At 34.3% G+C, this 16,297-nt stretch overlaps 1 protein-coding gene across 1 annotated transcript; it reads left to right on the plus strand.

Moving 5' to 3' along the window:
* Positions 1 to 3,180: 3,180 nt before the first annotated feature.
* On the plus strand, positions 3,181 to 5,403 carry LOTGIDRAFT_82027 (hypothetical protein; the record flags this gene model as incomplete). Its single annotated transcript, XM_009057030.1, has 1 exon — positions 3,181 to 5,403. A coding segment is annotated over one exon (2,223 nt), but the record flags the coding sequence as incomplete, so codon positions are not given.
* Between the last annotated feature and the right edge of the window lie 10,894 nt (positions 5,404 to 16,297).

The following is a 16,297-nucleotide window of genomic DNA, read 5'->3' on the forward strand; positions in this document are numbered from 1 at the left end:
CAGGATTTGAAAAACTATCTCGTTATCATTTGTTCCAAGTGGCATTTTACAGATAACCTTTTGATGGAGACTGCGACCTTATCTTTTATAAGAAAATAATGATGACAGTTTTCTTATCTTCATTACATTTGAAATAACATTCCATGCCGAGGGACCATTTGTTAAGACATACACATTGAAAAAGGCATAAATGAGATTCAGATACCCTTGATTGTCAAATATTAACATTGGAAGACCAGCATGGCATTCAGAACTCTTGGACATACAGATGACAAGTTTGTATTTCCAGCTGACCCCTCTATATCATTTCATATGATATAGTCAATAGATTATAAGAAACGACAGGGCAAGAAAATGTGTGAACTTTCTTGTACCTGCGTACTTCAATTTATTATAGTCTTCGTTTACATAGTTCTATTAATACCATTTCGATGACATTTCTTTTCAAACAATATCTCCTCTAGAACGCAAACAAAGAAAATGTATCATTTCCCTCACAAATTAACCAAAAGTACTCCAGTTTATGTACACATTTATTAATAAGAACTAAGCACACAAAAGACATGTCGAGCTATTCTAGGTTAATATTGGCCAGAAAGAACTAATGTCAATGATGTCTCTCTTAAGTTTACTGCCAGTCATTGATCAACGAAAAGTGGACAAACACACGAAGGTGTCATATTACTGGAATAAATTGAACGCATCTTTGAATAAATCAGTCTCAGAAATCGACTAACTCTTTTAAAAAATATGAGCACTCGTTTGGTTTAAATCTAAAATTTAGTTTCTACTTTGTCAAATGTGTATGCTCTTCGAATGGCCAGATTTGTTGTGGAGAATTACTTAAAATGCAGCGAAATGAAAATATACTACATTTTTATCACTTTGAAAATTTTTTTTAGTGTGATTCTTTTTAGTAAATAGCGCCATTTTGGTTGCTTTTTTAAGGTTATGTTGATTTGAAAATAATTCATTCTACTAGACGTATTTTCACCTCAATTTATGTTGGTACAATGTTCTCCAGAGTTTGACCTAGCCTCGCGTCTTAAATTGTGTTGATAATTTTGTGGCCTATCTTGAGGGTGCATTTCCATCTTGAATGATGCATGATGGTTATTTGACTCATTCATTGATTTTGTAGATTTGAGGATTTCGATTTGAATAATAAGATATCGATTTTCTTTCGAGATCACTGCTGTTCTTATGGCATCAGATGTCCTTTTTGTTACCTTGGCCTGATTTTAATGCCAATTCTTTGCGTATCAAATGTCAGCTCGACACAAAGAGATAAAAATGTCTCAGATACTCCTTGAAACAAGTTTGGAACCTCTTCAAGTTATCATATGTTGAGGGCTATATTCTTGCAGTGGATGAAATGCTCAAGTATGATATTATGATATAAAACTTACATCAAGTGTTGATGCTCATAAACGAGTGTTTCGACATTTTCATGATGGAGACCTAGTCTGCAATTGGGTTACGTCATCTATTTCTCAGGTCCTTCCATCCCCACTATAATTAGCTGTAATTACAGGACAATTAACAGCTTCCATAGCCTTGGGACAGAAGTCAGACTATAACAGTTATAATTAAATCATAATTATTATTTACCTTATCTCACATTTAATAATTATCAGATCATAAAATGTTTGATATGGTCTATCTGTATAATCAATATAGACACTTCAGCATCTTGAATCCTGACAATCGTCCTAGAGAGCGTCGCACTTAAGTTTTGACAGAAAAATTGCTTTAAAAGATATGCTCTAAATTCACATGGAACAACAGAAATTTGGAGCGGTGTTATAAAAATAATCTTTGTAAGCCTCGAGGATTTCGATAATAAAAGGCTAATATCAGAATGATATCAGGTGTTCCGATAGAAGGGGTAATTCTTGCCTAGATAGCGACACCAACAACAATAATGGTTGTTGTGAAACGAAAATTTAATATGAAACCAGATTCTATGCTTGAATATCAAAAGTTAAACAGAGCCTTCATGTTTTCATTTCACCATAATATTCACCGGTTATGGTAACATATCATCGATTTGATTAGCGGCCATATTGTATTGTGGATGCCATATTGATTCACATGTAAATAATATGTATTAAAAACAAGCTATTTATCTTCCGATCATGTGGATGCTATCAATTCTTTGGTGTAAAATAAACTCTACTATATAAAATAAACGTGAAATAAAGCGAAAGTAAACAATCATATATTATATTAAAAGGTCACACGGGAACTGCTAGTGTATACAATATTGAGGGACCTCCATCGGTTTACTTCCGGTTTGAGGGAGTGATGACGAACATGCTTTCTGGTGATAGTTAAAAAGCTCTTGGTAAAAATCCAGAAATGCCTTAATACAAGAGAGAATGTGAATTGATATTGATAATTGTCATCAAACGGAAATTTAAAAATCTAAACTTTAAAAGAGAAGGCAATTTCCACTAATAAATTTTCATCACTTACATACTCAGTTTATATTCACAAATTTCTACTTTTGACACCTCAATTCTTTCGGCTGACTAAACTAGTAAATTATAGTTGCACGTGATAAGTCTTACTAATAAGCAGTTTCAATGCTCGTAATCACCACTGTCCTTAATTAATATCATTAGTTTATTAAGGCCTATACAATTACCATTACCCTAGTGTGAAGTGGACACTAGTCATTTTGATATCTAAATCACCATATCTCATTACTTTAAAGGGATTGGGTTGCAAGTCTCGGGGTCATTTTCGTGTAATCTTCATATTATCTGAAATAATGACTTTGAAATAAAGCTTCAGTCAAATTACCCCAGTTTACTATGGTACGCATGCTTAGTAAGTAAACAACCAGTGTAAGCATTATAGGTTAAGAAACCCTTAAATGGGCACACAATCAGATATCCGGATATCCAAATTAAAATTCACCAGATTTCATGTTCGTGAATCAACAACTCAAAAAGTTTAATATTTTGTTATAGCATTAACTCACAAGGTGTGTAGGTTTGCTCAGCAAGAACTAATTCCAATGTAACGAGTGAGAATAGCTTTAATAAATTCTTATTTATAATTTCAGAGATGGTCGTGTAAGAATACCGTGGAAGAAAAACAAAGAAGATGAAACAGTTTTTTTTCTTATGTCTGACCTTAACATTCTGCGTGGCAGTCAAAGGAGATCTACAGTATACACTCTTGGAGGAAAAACCAAAAGGATTTTTTATCGGCAAGATCTCTGATAATGTTGATCTTCCACTTGTTTTGACAGACAATGCCACAGAATCGCTCCGTTATAGCTTTTTAACTCAAGGTTATCCACACAGCGCGTTCTTTAACTTGACAAAAGACGGTCTCCTCTACACATCAAAACAGTTGGATAGAGAAGATCTTTGCGGATTTATGGACACATGCATCTTAGAAGCCGAAATAGCAATTCAATCAACAGTGAACCAATTTTTTAGGAAAGAAAAGTTAACAGTTATTTTACAAGATATAAATGACCATTCGCCGACATTCAGCAGCGATTCAATAACACTCAAAATTTCAGAAGCAGTTTCTGTCAACTCGTCCTTTATCTTAGAAAGTGCCTTGGATCGTGATGTCGGAGAAAATTCGCTTCAGGGATATAATCTGGTGTCTGATACTGATAATTTTGGCATACGCGTAACTAAAACCCTGGACGGTGGAACAGTTGTAAGTCTTGTTGTGCTCCGTCCTTTAGATCACGAAGAGCGACATTTCTATGAAATCGTGATTGTTGCCAAAGATGGTGCTAATCCACCAAATACAGGTGCTCTTTCTGTGAACATTTCCGTAGTTGATGTAAACGACAACCCTCCAGTGTTTGCTGCACAGAAATATAACACAACTGTGAATGAGAGTGCTCCTATTAATACGAGTGTAACTCAAGTTAAGGCAACTGATCGCGACTCTGGTATCAATAATGTTTCTCAATATCGTTTCAGCCCTCTTGTGCCACGGGACGTCAAAAAGTATTTTCACTTGGATAAATCCTCAGGGAAGATTACCGTCTCAAAATCTCTACACCCTATTCAGGGACAAACTATGCAATTTATTGTGGAATGTTTGGATGGAGGATCACCTCCTTTAGTTGCGCAAGCTCAAGTAACTATCAACGTTGAAGATTCAACTAACAATCCACCATCGATCAACTTAAATCTTTTTGAAAATGCTGAAGTTTCTGAAAATGCTTCGCCTGGACTGACTGTTGGTCATGTTGCAGTGTTAGATCCAGATTCTGATCAGAATGGGTTAGTTCGTTGCTCTCTTTTTGGCGATTCCTTTGATATCCAGGGTTTGGGACTAAACGAATATAGAGTAATTGTGGCCAGAAAGCTTGATAGAGAAAGGAAAGCTACACACAAGATAGTTTTAACTTGTAAAGATGCAGGGAAACCCCAACTTAATGACACCATTTCATTCCAAATTAAAATACGAGATGAAAACGACCACGCACCGATCTTCCGACAAATGAAGTATACAGGGAACATAAGTGAAAACACAAGCCCAGGCCAGTTGATACTTAAGGTATCTGCCTTTGACAAAGACATTGGCGAAAATTCTCGTATAACGTACATCATACCGAAAAGTGACGAACATGGCATAAAAATTGACGAACATGGACAAATTATTTCAGATCGTGTTTTTGATAGAGAGAATACATCTCAAATTACGTTTCAAGTCATCGCTAAAGATAATGGATACCCTGTACAAAATGCGTCTTGTACAGTCACAATCTTTGTAATGGACGTTAATGACGTTAGACCTAAATTTCAGAAACCGAGATATTTATTCAGAACGGACGAAAATCGACTCTCTGGAACAATAATTGGTCGAATCAATGCAGATGACGACGACGAAGGTTTAAACGGTGAAATACTATACAGTATTCAGCTAAAATTTGAAGAATTAGAATACTACCCAATTAAAGTAACATCTGAAGGTACAATACGAACAACATTTCCACTGGATCGTGAAATAAAATCTCGGTACGAATTTTCTGTTATTGCCTCTGATCGTGGAACACCGTCACTATCGTCTTCCGTAGAAGTAATTGTTGAAGTGAACGACCAAAACGACCATGCACCAGAATTCGTTTCACCAAGCTCCACAAATCATTCTTTGTCAGTACCGTTTCACATGCACACTAATTATGCTTTGTTCACAGTTATTGCTAAAGACAAAGACGAAGGCGCAAATGCTTATTTAGAATTTATACTTTTTCCCGAAGATGGACACGGTATGTTTAAAATTGAATCCAAATCAGGCGTCATTCGCTTATCTAGATTTCTCACTCCAAACGATATAGGAATATTTGAACTTGAAGTTATTGTTCAAGATCTCGGCCGGCCATCCTTAAATTCGTCTGTGAACTTCAACATAACAGTTTATCAAACAAACGAAACGAACGCATACCTAGAACGTATTGGTACTGGTTCTGACGATAATGTGATGATTGTCTTGATACTTGGAAGTGTTACTGGAATTATTTTCATTCTTGTCATCCTGATTATTTTCATCATCCGGAGGTCGGACAGAACTAATCAGAAATTCATGAAAGCTAATGGTGTTAGTCACATGGAAACGTCGAACCTCAAGCCCGATTTTACTATCACAGAATTCGACGATCCCACGGAAGTCAATCAAAAGAACCATAGCTGGGATAAACTAAACAACACACTATCTTTCACAGATGATTTAGTATCTTTGTCTGATGTCTCAAATGGTCAATCCATTGAAAAGGTAAGGTTTTTAAATTTTGACAATCGATTGGCAGAAAATTGTAGAAATGCAATATTGTGGCTCTGATATAATGGCTTGCTTGAAGTGTCGCAAATTTACATGGTTGAGAAAGCGTGACCAGTTTCAAGACAACTTCCTTCAGAATTATTAAATATTGTGGCCTCAAGATAGCATATTTACACAAAACCTTTATTGTTGAAAACTTAATAGACGCCCAAAGCAGCGCATCTTTCCATCGGTGTAGAGCTAGACTGTTTAGTTTAATAACATTCAATTGAGAGGCACAAGAATACATTAAAGGAGCAAACACAATAAAGAAACATGAAGGTAATGTGTAAAATAGTGACGGACAACTTGTGACGTTCGTATACACAGAATCATATATTTGCATTTTCTTATATTAGTAAAGTAAATACAAACAAGCCGTAATGCAAGGAAAACATCATTTTATTTTAAGTTTGGAATAGTCTTGAGTCTATAGTACACGAAAGTTGATCGTACTCATAATGACTTGAGAGTACTTCTTTGTGCGGAAACGATAACCGCCCGAGGTCTGTTTGGCTTTTCCTTTCTATTTTTTAATATAGCCTTTTATTTCACGGTGCTCGCTCACAGGGTGTTTTGACCAGTCCTGAAAGACGCGATAGCATATTATAAATTTCTTTGCACTCTCCTGCCCGTAACGTAAATATACTTGTTCCGGTTGTTTTGGTAGCCATCTGTCGGTGGCAAGCTTTCTGATATTATAACATTTGTCGTTCCGCCTACCATCAAAATCCAATTTACTCCTCCTTTATCCACAGTGATTGTCATTTTGTGCCTTCCTTGAGGCAACCTAATCATATTTTTTATGGATAATTGTAATCAGGAATTCTAATAATAGTATTTTGAGATTCATTCCTGCTTTTTGGCTTCAAACTTCGTATTGAAAAATCGTGAATAGGTCTTGATCACAAACGTTAATAAAGTATGACAAATGACCTTAAATGGACAATTTCACGAAGTCTTCTTGGCTATTTAGCATTCAGATTTACACAAATCAGATGTTTTGTAACAATAAACCAATAAACTCCAATAGTAAGCATTCGTTTTCCATGTACGTTCACACCTCAACCAAAGTAGTAATATACAAGCTAGTTCAAGGGGTAACAAAATTGTTTCCATTAAAATGTCCTGAATAAGAGACTTCATATTTTTATTGATAAATCTGATAGCAAGATCAACTAGGGGTCAATCAAGGCACGAAAATGTGTCGTTAATAATGCAATATCATTGAAAATATTCACCTTCGATCACACCATGATTTCTACCCTTAAAAATTCGAGCGTGAGATGACAATTTAGTTAGTGTACCCTGTAGTTAGGGCCACTAAACAATCGCGTTCTCTATCATTAAAGATGTACTTGCAGTTAGGTTTTTAGGAAAACAAGTGTGACCTTCGCTATGGGTCGATTTTCAGCTAAGCACTTGAAACATACATTTGTATCCTTCAAATGAATAGAATAGCTTTTAGGGCTTTTAATCGTTTCGAACGGTTGGATGCATTTCGTCCTTCAGTGTTTTGCCTCTTTGGTCAAATTTACCACACGAGTAAGCCAAAATATCTAATTACCAAAAATACCCTTGGGTTAATTTTAAGTAGCTTTACAAACAAATCCTTTTCTTTATTAAGACATTATTCTGCTTCACAACATCCAATAAACTATGTATAAAAGAGGTATAGATTACGACTGGAATTTTGGGTCTGCACTCTCCAATTTTCTGTTTTAAAATATGTCCGCTATTGAAGAAGTTTTATAATTTGGTATTCGCTACGACTTATCCATCACACTGACTCACTGTTCAGAATTCGAATCAGCTTTGCTGGTATCGAACCAAAATAACAAAAGAAAAAACTATGGGATAAAGTAGTTAACATGTACTGTACGTACGCTATGAGGTAACGTATTTAAGAAAGTTGAAAGCAAAGTTAGAAACAGCAATAATACCCAATTAAATTAAAACTTGATTCAGGCTGTAGTTGCTTACTCTGTATTTTTGGCAGGAATAGTTCACTCACTTCACTGTATTCCAGTCATGGCATGTCTTTTACCAAATATGTGCTTACAATGCAACAATTATATCACACGTGCATTCATTGTTGAAAATTTAGTGAATTCCTCGCGAATTATTTGGGTTTTCTTCACCATTTCTTCGTTACGGGACATTACAAGATCTTTCAACAAAATGAGATATATTTTATGTCTATTCTCTAAATAAAAAGGTTGAACAAACAAGTATATAATGATCTGCCAAAATTCTATAGGTGATGAAAAGATGGGTGATGAAATTAAGAAATAACAAAGGAAACATTTAACGCGATTGTAACAGTTTGAAGTAACGTCGATAACGTTTGTAGATATATATTTAAAAAGATTTTTCTTTGTCCTTCACGGAATGTTACTTATGCAATTTAGAACACAATTTACACAGAAAATATCACTATGCTATAACCATCAGTGATGTAAATCACAAACAGTTAAGAGAAAGTCCTTTGGTCTACAGTTGGGGTATACGAAGTCGAGCAATGTAATTCTTTGTGCATTGATGAAATTTTGTTTGGCAGCATCTTCCATTTTCTTAGCTACCACTTGATATCAGGCCCTGAGGCCTGTGCCATTGGAGAAATCCCAAGTTGTAATCTTGACCGCGATGATGGCGAGTAAGCGTCTTAGTCGCTACATCACTAGACTGTCCATCAGAGGCAATAGGAAATGATACTGAGCTGTTACAAAGGTTATCACTAATGAAAGCTGGAAAGTTGTTGTACATTTATGACCATTCTGAAATATAATTACATTAACTTTTTACATTTCCATTATCAAATCTTCAAAATAATATACGCATGCCCGATACTGATTTAGGATTAAGTCTTTATATACGTTAAAAGAATAGAGTTAACATTTTCAATGCACCAATCAGTACTTTATAAATAATTGTATTTAACTGTGAAAGTTATTTGTGATTTGAATTTAATGGTTTGTAAATGTATTACAATGACACCTGGTGGCCAATGACTTCATATCATTGTTATCTTTTCCTTGTTCAGTTACGTTATTTATTTTTATTCGAGTCGATTGTTGCCTCACGGCTTGTTTTTAGTACGGCTTAGTACGTCAATGGGACATAATCTTCGTTTACAAATAACAACTAATAATGCAATCAAAATAGAACAAAATAAGTCCGAAATCGTAATTAATGGTCATCACAGTTTTATTGACCACAAAATGACCAATGAAGATCGTTATCATTAGGGATTAGGGACTGAATCACTCTTGATTTCCGTGTAAATGTAATTATTAGTCATAAAAGATTACTAACACGGAACTACGATGATCTTAATCAGATATATCTCGTGTGTCGGAGGTGAAAGTATATAAATCAGTCAAAATGCGCAAAGGTCAAGTTTCTAACAGTTTGTTTATCAATAATTCTGAAATAACAAACTCAGAAGAATTCGACCTTTCGAATTCCCAAGTTCAAACCCTTTTAAATTTCAACTCCGTTATATGCTAATGTGTAGTAGAAAATCTTATATGATTTATAGTAACAGATTAAATTGTACACTTTCAGAACAGAAAAAGGGTATCCGGGGAGATAACAGAAGCCTTAAAGAAACACGAAGCTTTATTAAAGTCCTATGGTGTATCAACTAAGGTAAGTTTTGTCTACCAGCTTATCTGAAACACGATTATCTCATTTCACCATGCCCTTGTTTTGCATGTCGCCGTCATTTCGAGATTTCGTTTGAACGTCCCTTTTTTCACAGGTTTCGACGTTTTCTTAGTGAAAGGAATGAAATTCGAAATGGATATTTGTGTCCCTTAAATCCGCTATATGGAAGGAGCACTGTCAACTATTCATATGAAGATTAAAAGTCTCCTCCTCAGAAACCCTTCTAATCACAAAATCCCTTTTGTTAAAAAATGCAAACAGAGACTAGTCTTTCGGAGGGTGACAAAAAAGCAAATTAAATGAGCCACAGACTGTATACGTTGGATATGGACAGGTGGAAATCGAAAGAGTGTTAGCTAATACCAGCGTTATGCTCAATAGTTTGCGGTCTGTATGTCTGTCTCAATTAAATTTTCATTTCATTAATTTCTTGGCATTTTAGGTACCTATTCAGATTCGACCAGATCGAGTTCCATTACCCGGTAAGCATCAAGAAGAAACTGGTAGTCATACTTCAGCAGATACATCAACTAATGATAGTGGACGAGGTGGTAGTGATGACGAAGGAAATGTATCCAAATCTACTAATGCAGGTAAGTTTGTGTCACTGCAGGTATTTACCTTTCTCTTGTGAGTTCACACTGTGTTCCTGTGCCCATTTGCACATCTTGTCTCGCTGCGACATAATTTCTAAAAAAAACATTCCAAAGTGTGTGTATGATGGATTATTTGATTCTGGGGAAGATCTTTCTTCCTACCAATCTTTATATTAGACAAATAATTGTAAGTTGCTCTCACAATGCACATTTTCTCCGAAATGGAAGACATAACCAGAAAAATTTATCCTTAAGATATAATTAACCACATGGACAAGGTTTCCTGTGATTTAGATTCTGGAAAACATATCATTCATCTCATGCTCAAATATTTTATATTTTTCAGACACGATACCTGATAATCGTGACATGTCACCAAGAACTCGAATGTCATGTGATTTGTCGACATTTAAACAACCACTCAGACCACTTCCAGAACTTGTCAACAGTAATAACATTTCGCCGTCAACAGTATTGATAAACCATTACGCCCCAAATTCAGAACGAGAGCCCAACTTAACCAATAAACGTGTTCAATTCAATGTGGCTAATAAAACATGGCTAACAACAAGCGGAAATGACCCCAGGTTAGCAAGGCACCGTTGTCATGGAAACTTATCGAACGCTAAAAACGACGTCGAATCCTGCGATTCGGAAGTGGATAGCATTATATCGGATGTTCACTCGGATGGTAATGGAATGTTTGACATTCATAGACAAAAGGCTGAAGATGTTTATGTTTAGTTCGCGTTTTGTGTCTTTCTGTAAATATGTGAATAAAAATATTGTGATATGCTTCAAAAAGAATGAAGAATTTTACTTCCAGTTTGAACTGAAAAATCAAAAGCCTAACACATTTTAGAAGGCAAATATTTATCTTATACTGCTGAAAAATACTACTGCATTGTGAAGATGTGACGTATGTTATGATGAGGCAGTCATTCAATTAGATGTGTTTTGAAAATGTGCTAATCTTACGTTTTCTAGTCAAAGTAGCCACCTTTGGCTCCTTACTAGTCATTATTACAGTTGAAATTACAGTTCCTGGTTTTATGATACATTTAACTTAAGCCGAGGGCAAATGATTATCCTTGATGTTTCAGCACAGGGCAGCATAGTCCATCACGGTCCGTATTCTATATGAACCGTAGGACAATTGGCAAATGGCGATTTTTGAATATGTGATTGCAACGATTATTCTATATTATCCCAAGATTGTAACTTTTTTGGATATGTTCAGTTCAAATACAGTGTCCTTAATTTAATTCAATGCATGCGATAATGATCCAAATCTTTATTGTAATCGGATTGCAACTATATGTACTGGTATGGGAATACCTACAAATAAAATGGTGCTATATTTTTTGTTTTGAATTTTGTTTACAACTGTATCTTATGAATTGTTAGTTTACTTGAGATTGAATAAAATTTATTTTGTTGTGATATTTATTGAGAATATCATTTTCTTGAAGAATATACTTTTTCATATTGTCAAATTCTTGCTACTGACATGAGTACTAAATACACAAAATTAGCTATTCGGACCCCTCCCCTCCAACGGGAGACAATTACAGTCACAGAGTGACATCAGATATTCTGGAAAGCTTCATAATATAATGTCTTATGGGAATATGCCGATCGATTGGAAATTGACAGCTCATAGCGTAACAATAGTGCCACTGAAGGAAGTGTACACATATGAAGCACTCCATGCAAAGCATTTTGCCATTAATAAAGATGCACCATGAAACAAAATCACTTCTAAAGTTTGATTTATACCTACATATATACATTAAAAGCTCATCAATATTTAAACTCTTGATGTGAGAATTAGTTTGTGATCATCCATGGGCATGTTACATATTTATCAAACAAAGAGTCTTTAGATTATATCAAGACACGAGCCATATTGACTCCGTCAAAGCAGTAACTGTCAGCTGGTAGAACGACTTTTCATAACAAATTCCTGAAATTTACACTCGGATTTGCCTCATGTGGCATCAGGAATAAACATGTCAGCCTCTTGACTGTTTTGTTTATAATATACTCTCAAAATTAAGGGCGTCACCATCGATAATTACCTCATCATCTCGATTGATACCAACTTATTCTGGTTCATAATTCACCTCGAAAAGTCATTCTTAAAACAGTACATTCTGAGGCTAGTTCAAGTATTTTATTATTTTTGCATAATATACTAATTGATCAATTTCCTAGCAAAATTTTTGTAAGGCAATATGTTATCTCCATCATTTGTAGTTCAAAATGATACTGTGGGTGTTTTAAGATGATTTGCCCTTTCTTCATCTTTTGAAATAGCCTTGCTAACTAACATTAATTTGAACTATTTTTCAAATAACTTACTTTTGAATCATTTTCATTTCCATGGAACAAACATCTGGTAGTTAAAAAAAATACCTGTTGATGATGAACTACTTTTCTTGAAAAAATTGTTTACAATTTTCTTATTTTCCTCCGTCCAACAGAAGACAAACTATAAATAAACAAAGATAAGTGTCGAAAGAAAAATGTTTCATAAATTATTTTAACGTAAATAAAGGCGATGGGGGTGTTTAAAACGCAAAGTTTAAATTATGTCTATTCATTTTTGAGAACTTACTGAGTCCGCTTTGAACAAAAACATTCTCACACATAAAAGCGAAATGTATTTACATTTCAGTTGAAAATCACCATGTCTGTTCCGAAATTTTTATTTTTGTCGATTTCTGGTTGTCTTTATTGCATCCTGTTTAAGTAATAAATATAAAAAAAATAACAATCACAAGGCAGTATCGATGACTTACTTAAATTGTGGTTACATGCCAGATTTTGAGAGGGGCAGGATGCTCCAAGAGTAACATTTAGACAATACATGTATACGATTTTACTCCACAAAAAAAAAACATGGATTAACCCAGTATACACCAGAAATGAAACTGTCAATCACAATAATATGATACCAAGTTAAACACGTGTATGTAAATCTGTAATGGTTAATATTTGTATAGTATTTATATATTTGTATAGTTTGTATAGTCAAAATAATTGTAATCCTGTGAAATAATTTCACATAACGAGATTTATAGTGCGACCAATTGACAATGAAATGCTAATTTTGAAGTACCTTTTATGGAGTAGTTACTTCAGTACGAGGACCTCTTCAAGTATCGTTGACACCTTTTTGCTTATATCACCCCTAAACACCAAGTACCTGATTATGACAAGAAAACCCAATACAGAGTACTTTAGCGTCATATAACGTTATATATAATTATTTATTCTAGAGGTGGGTATAAGACAGGGTTCCCCTCTTACACCATCTCGATTTCATTCGAGTTATTAATTTTCACTCAAGTGATTGTTAGTTTCTCACACTTAACAAAGGGATGAAATAATACGGCGATTCACAATGATACATTAATTAGTGTATCGTTTCAAAGGCTAGGCAACACTTCATACAAGGTGTGTGTTCGTATATTCTATATAGTTTTTGACAAAGTATAGTTCATCACAAAGAATATACCTTCTATTTAGTTCACTCACATTATAGATTCCTAATTTAATCTTTATACAGGGAAAGATTTAAGTTCTTCCTGTCTCGCATGACATTTTCGTAAAGTTGGTTCACAGGTCGGTTAAATGAGGTCCTATCCTATGTGTATCGAGGTCACTTACAGCTCTGCAATATAATGAACTCTATTGTATGTGGTTCCTGAAATTAAAGAAAAACCTTGACCAATGTCGTAATTATTGGACATGAATGATTATCTGATAATAACATCATGATTTGGTCAAGTTTTTATTATCTAGAGTTACACAGATCCCAGAAACCAGAATGATGGAAATAAAGCTATTACTGTCCTTGATACATCTAAAGCACTAATTAATTTCTTTTTAACATTCTAGGTCCAGTTCGTTGATTCAGAGAGAGCTTCTCCGTGCGAAACAATATGCATGTCAACTTGTACCATCAGATGATATTTGAGATATTTAGACGCCTCGTTACATATTTCTATTACATTCACAGTGGATATCGGGCATATGGTCGTTAGTATTATCTGTAGTGTATGCTTGTCCTGTCGTTTTGTTGATATTCATTTATTTGCAGCACCGTGGGAGTACTAAGCCTCAAATACATTCCACTACAAATATCCATTAAGGTTATGGGATAACTATCATTTTGACTAGCAGGGATCCGAGTTTGAATTTTTATAATTACGATAAGAACATTTTTTCTTTATTGAGTTATAATCTAAAACATAAGATAGCTAATTGTTCAAGATAGCTTTTGGCTTATTAAATTAAAATTTTAATTTTGTTTAACAAATTCGTAAACAAATTCATGTCAGGCATACTGAAAATCTATTTGTGCTAACGAGAACTATTTCCACACACGTTCCAACTCATTCCTTTCTCTGACACGCAGAAAACGTTTACGTTCCGCCATATTGAAAGTTAATGACGTGTTGCTGCTGAGAAGAAAATGCTTTTGTAATAAGTTCAACTAAATTGTGTTAAAGTTATTTATTTTTTCAAAATTTAAAATCCTCATAAAAACATATGTTATATTTTGTGTTGTAATTATCTCAATATATGTTAAACATGCTGAAAATTATTAAATTACAACATACTTACAATTTTTATCTGTATTCCGTCAACACTTGTAGTTAGTTAAACAGAAGGTGTCGTAATGATGAGGTGTTAGAAGTCTTTGTATTGCGTTATTTTAGACGTTTTCAATCTGAAATCTTTCAACGTTACTGTAGTAATTCTAAGCCCCTTGACAGTCGTTAACATGTATATTTTGGGAACTTTTTATCTATGACTATAAATCTGGTAATTTTCACTTCATTTCAGCTTGTGTTTTGCCGCCATTGGCTCAGGTATCTGCAATTCGAATTAGACGATAATTTATAGTCTTGCACTTTATGTTTCTTTCCGTCGACCGCGCAGAAAGGTTTTATGGGGGAAAGCTCCTGCGGTAAAGTGACGACACTTGAAGGGGGATTTGTTTTTGTGTTTGTGCTATCGTTTTAAAACGTTGGAAAGATAAATTTTATAATTAAAAACTTAAATTTTTCTAAAATCTGCTCTTTAATACTCTATAGCTACTTGATCAACCTGATTTTGGTATGAATGGGTCAATAAAATTCGTTTGTTATTTCTTAAGACACATTCCACCAGTTACTTCAAAAGCATTCTGATTATACGATTTTCAAACACAATTTAAAAACAGACCTTTTATAATGTTAAAAGTTTTATGAACATATAGAAAGAAGCAGTATGGTTCTTGTATAGAGATTGAAAATCGGAAGGAGGTCCAGTGCTAGTTTATAGCATGTGTCAAATTAGAAACCCATCTTGTTTACAGCCGGTGTGAAATACACGAGATAGTTCATCATAATTACTGTCTTTTACAACATCCATACGGTACCAGAATTACTTTATAGCTTCACGTTATAAACTTTTGTTGTTTTCCCATTTTAAAGATGCAGTGATATATTCTTTAGAATAATGCAGATTTGGACAACAGTTTCCTTTAAAAGCTCAAACTACAAGATGGCGATTTTTTTCAAATAAACGTCTAAAAGCCAGTGAGTACGGAAAAATTCGATAGTTAAAAGCCCAACCCCTTTGTACAGTACGGTGAAACACAATACCTTAGAAAGATCATGATTTTTGAAATTGTGTGTCTAAGGGTTAACGTTGAAGATAATTCAATTAAAACACGTCTTCTTTGAAGTTTGACTATTATCAATTACTTATGAAAAAAGCCAGGAAGCATGAGAAAAACAGAAATCAGTCACAATCAGCAGGAGATCTGAAATCTGGCTAAGTGCCACTTTAAGTCTGGTATTAAGTGCCATGTCTTTATTGTGTGAACTCCTGGTTGTATTTTTAACATAAACAGAACATTCAGTACGTCATGTATCGTTACTGGGAAACTAAAGTAGGCGTATCGTCTATGTAATATAAATTTTGTCGAAGCATGTAGCGTATGTAATGCATGCCTTTTGCTAACTGAAAAACTATATTCTTTATCGAGGGTGTTTTTAATCTAAATTTGGTTTACATCCGATACTTCGGTTTTCTGTATTGCAAGATTTTTACTATTGAGTAATACCTAATCATCATTATCAACGACCTTATGAAAGAAAAATGTTTTCATTGTCACTATTAGCTGTTTTGTTTTTATATATATTTTTTGTGGAGGGGGGTGAAGTTGCCAT

The sequence above is a fragment of the Lottia gigantea genome (assembly GCF_000327385.1).
Source record: "Lottia gigantea unplaced genomic scaffold LOTGIsca_3, whole genome shotgun sequence".
Lineage (NCBI taxonomy): Eukaryota > Metazoa > Mollusca > Gastropoda > Lottiidae > Lottia > Lottia gigantea.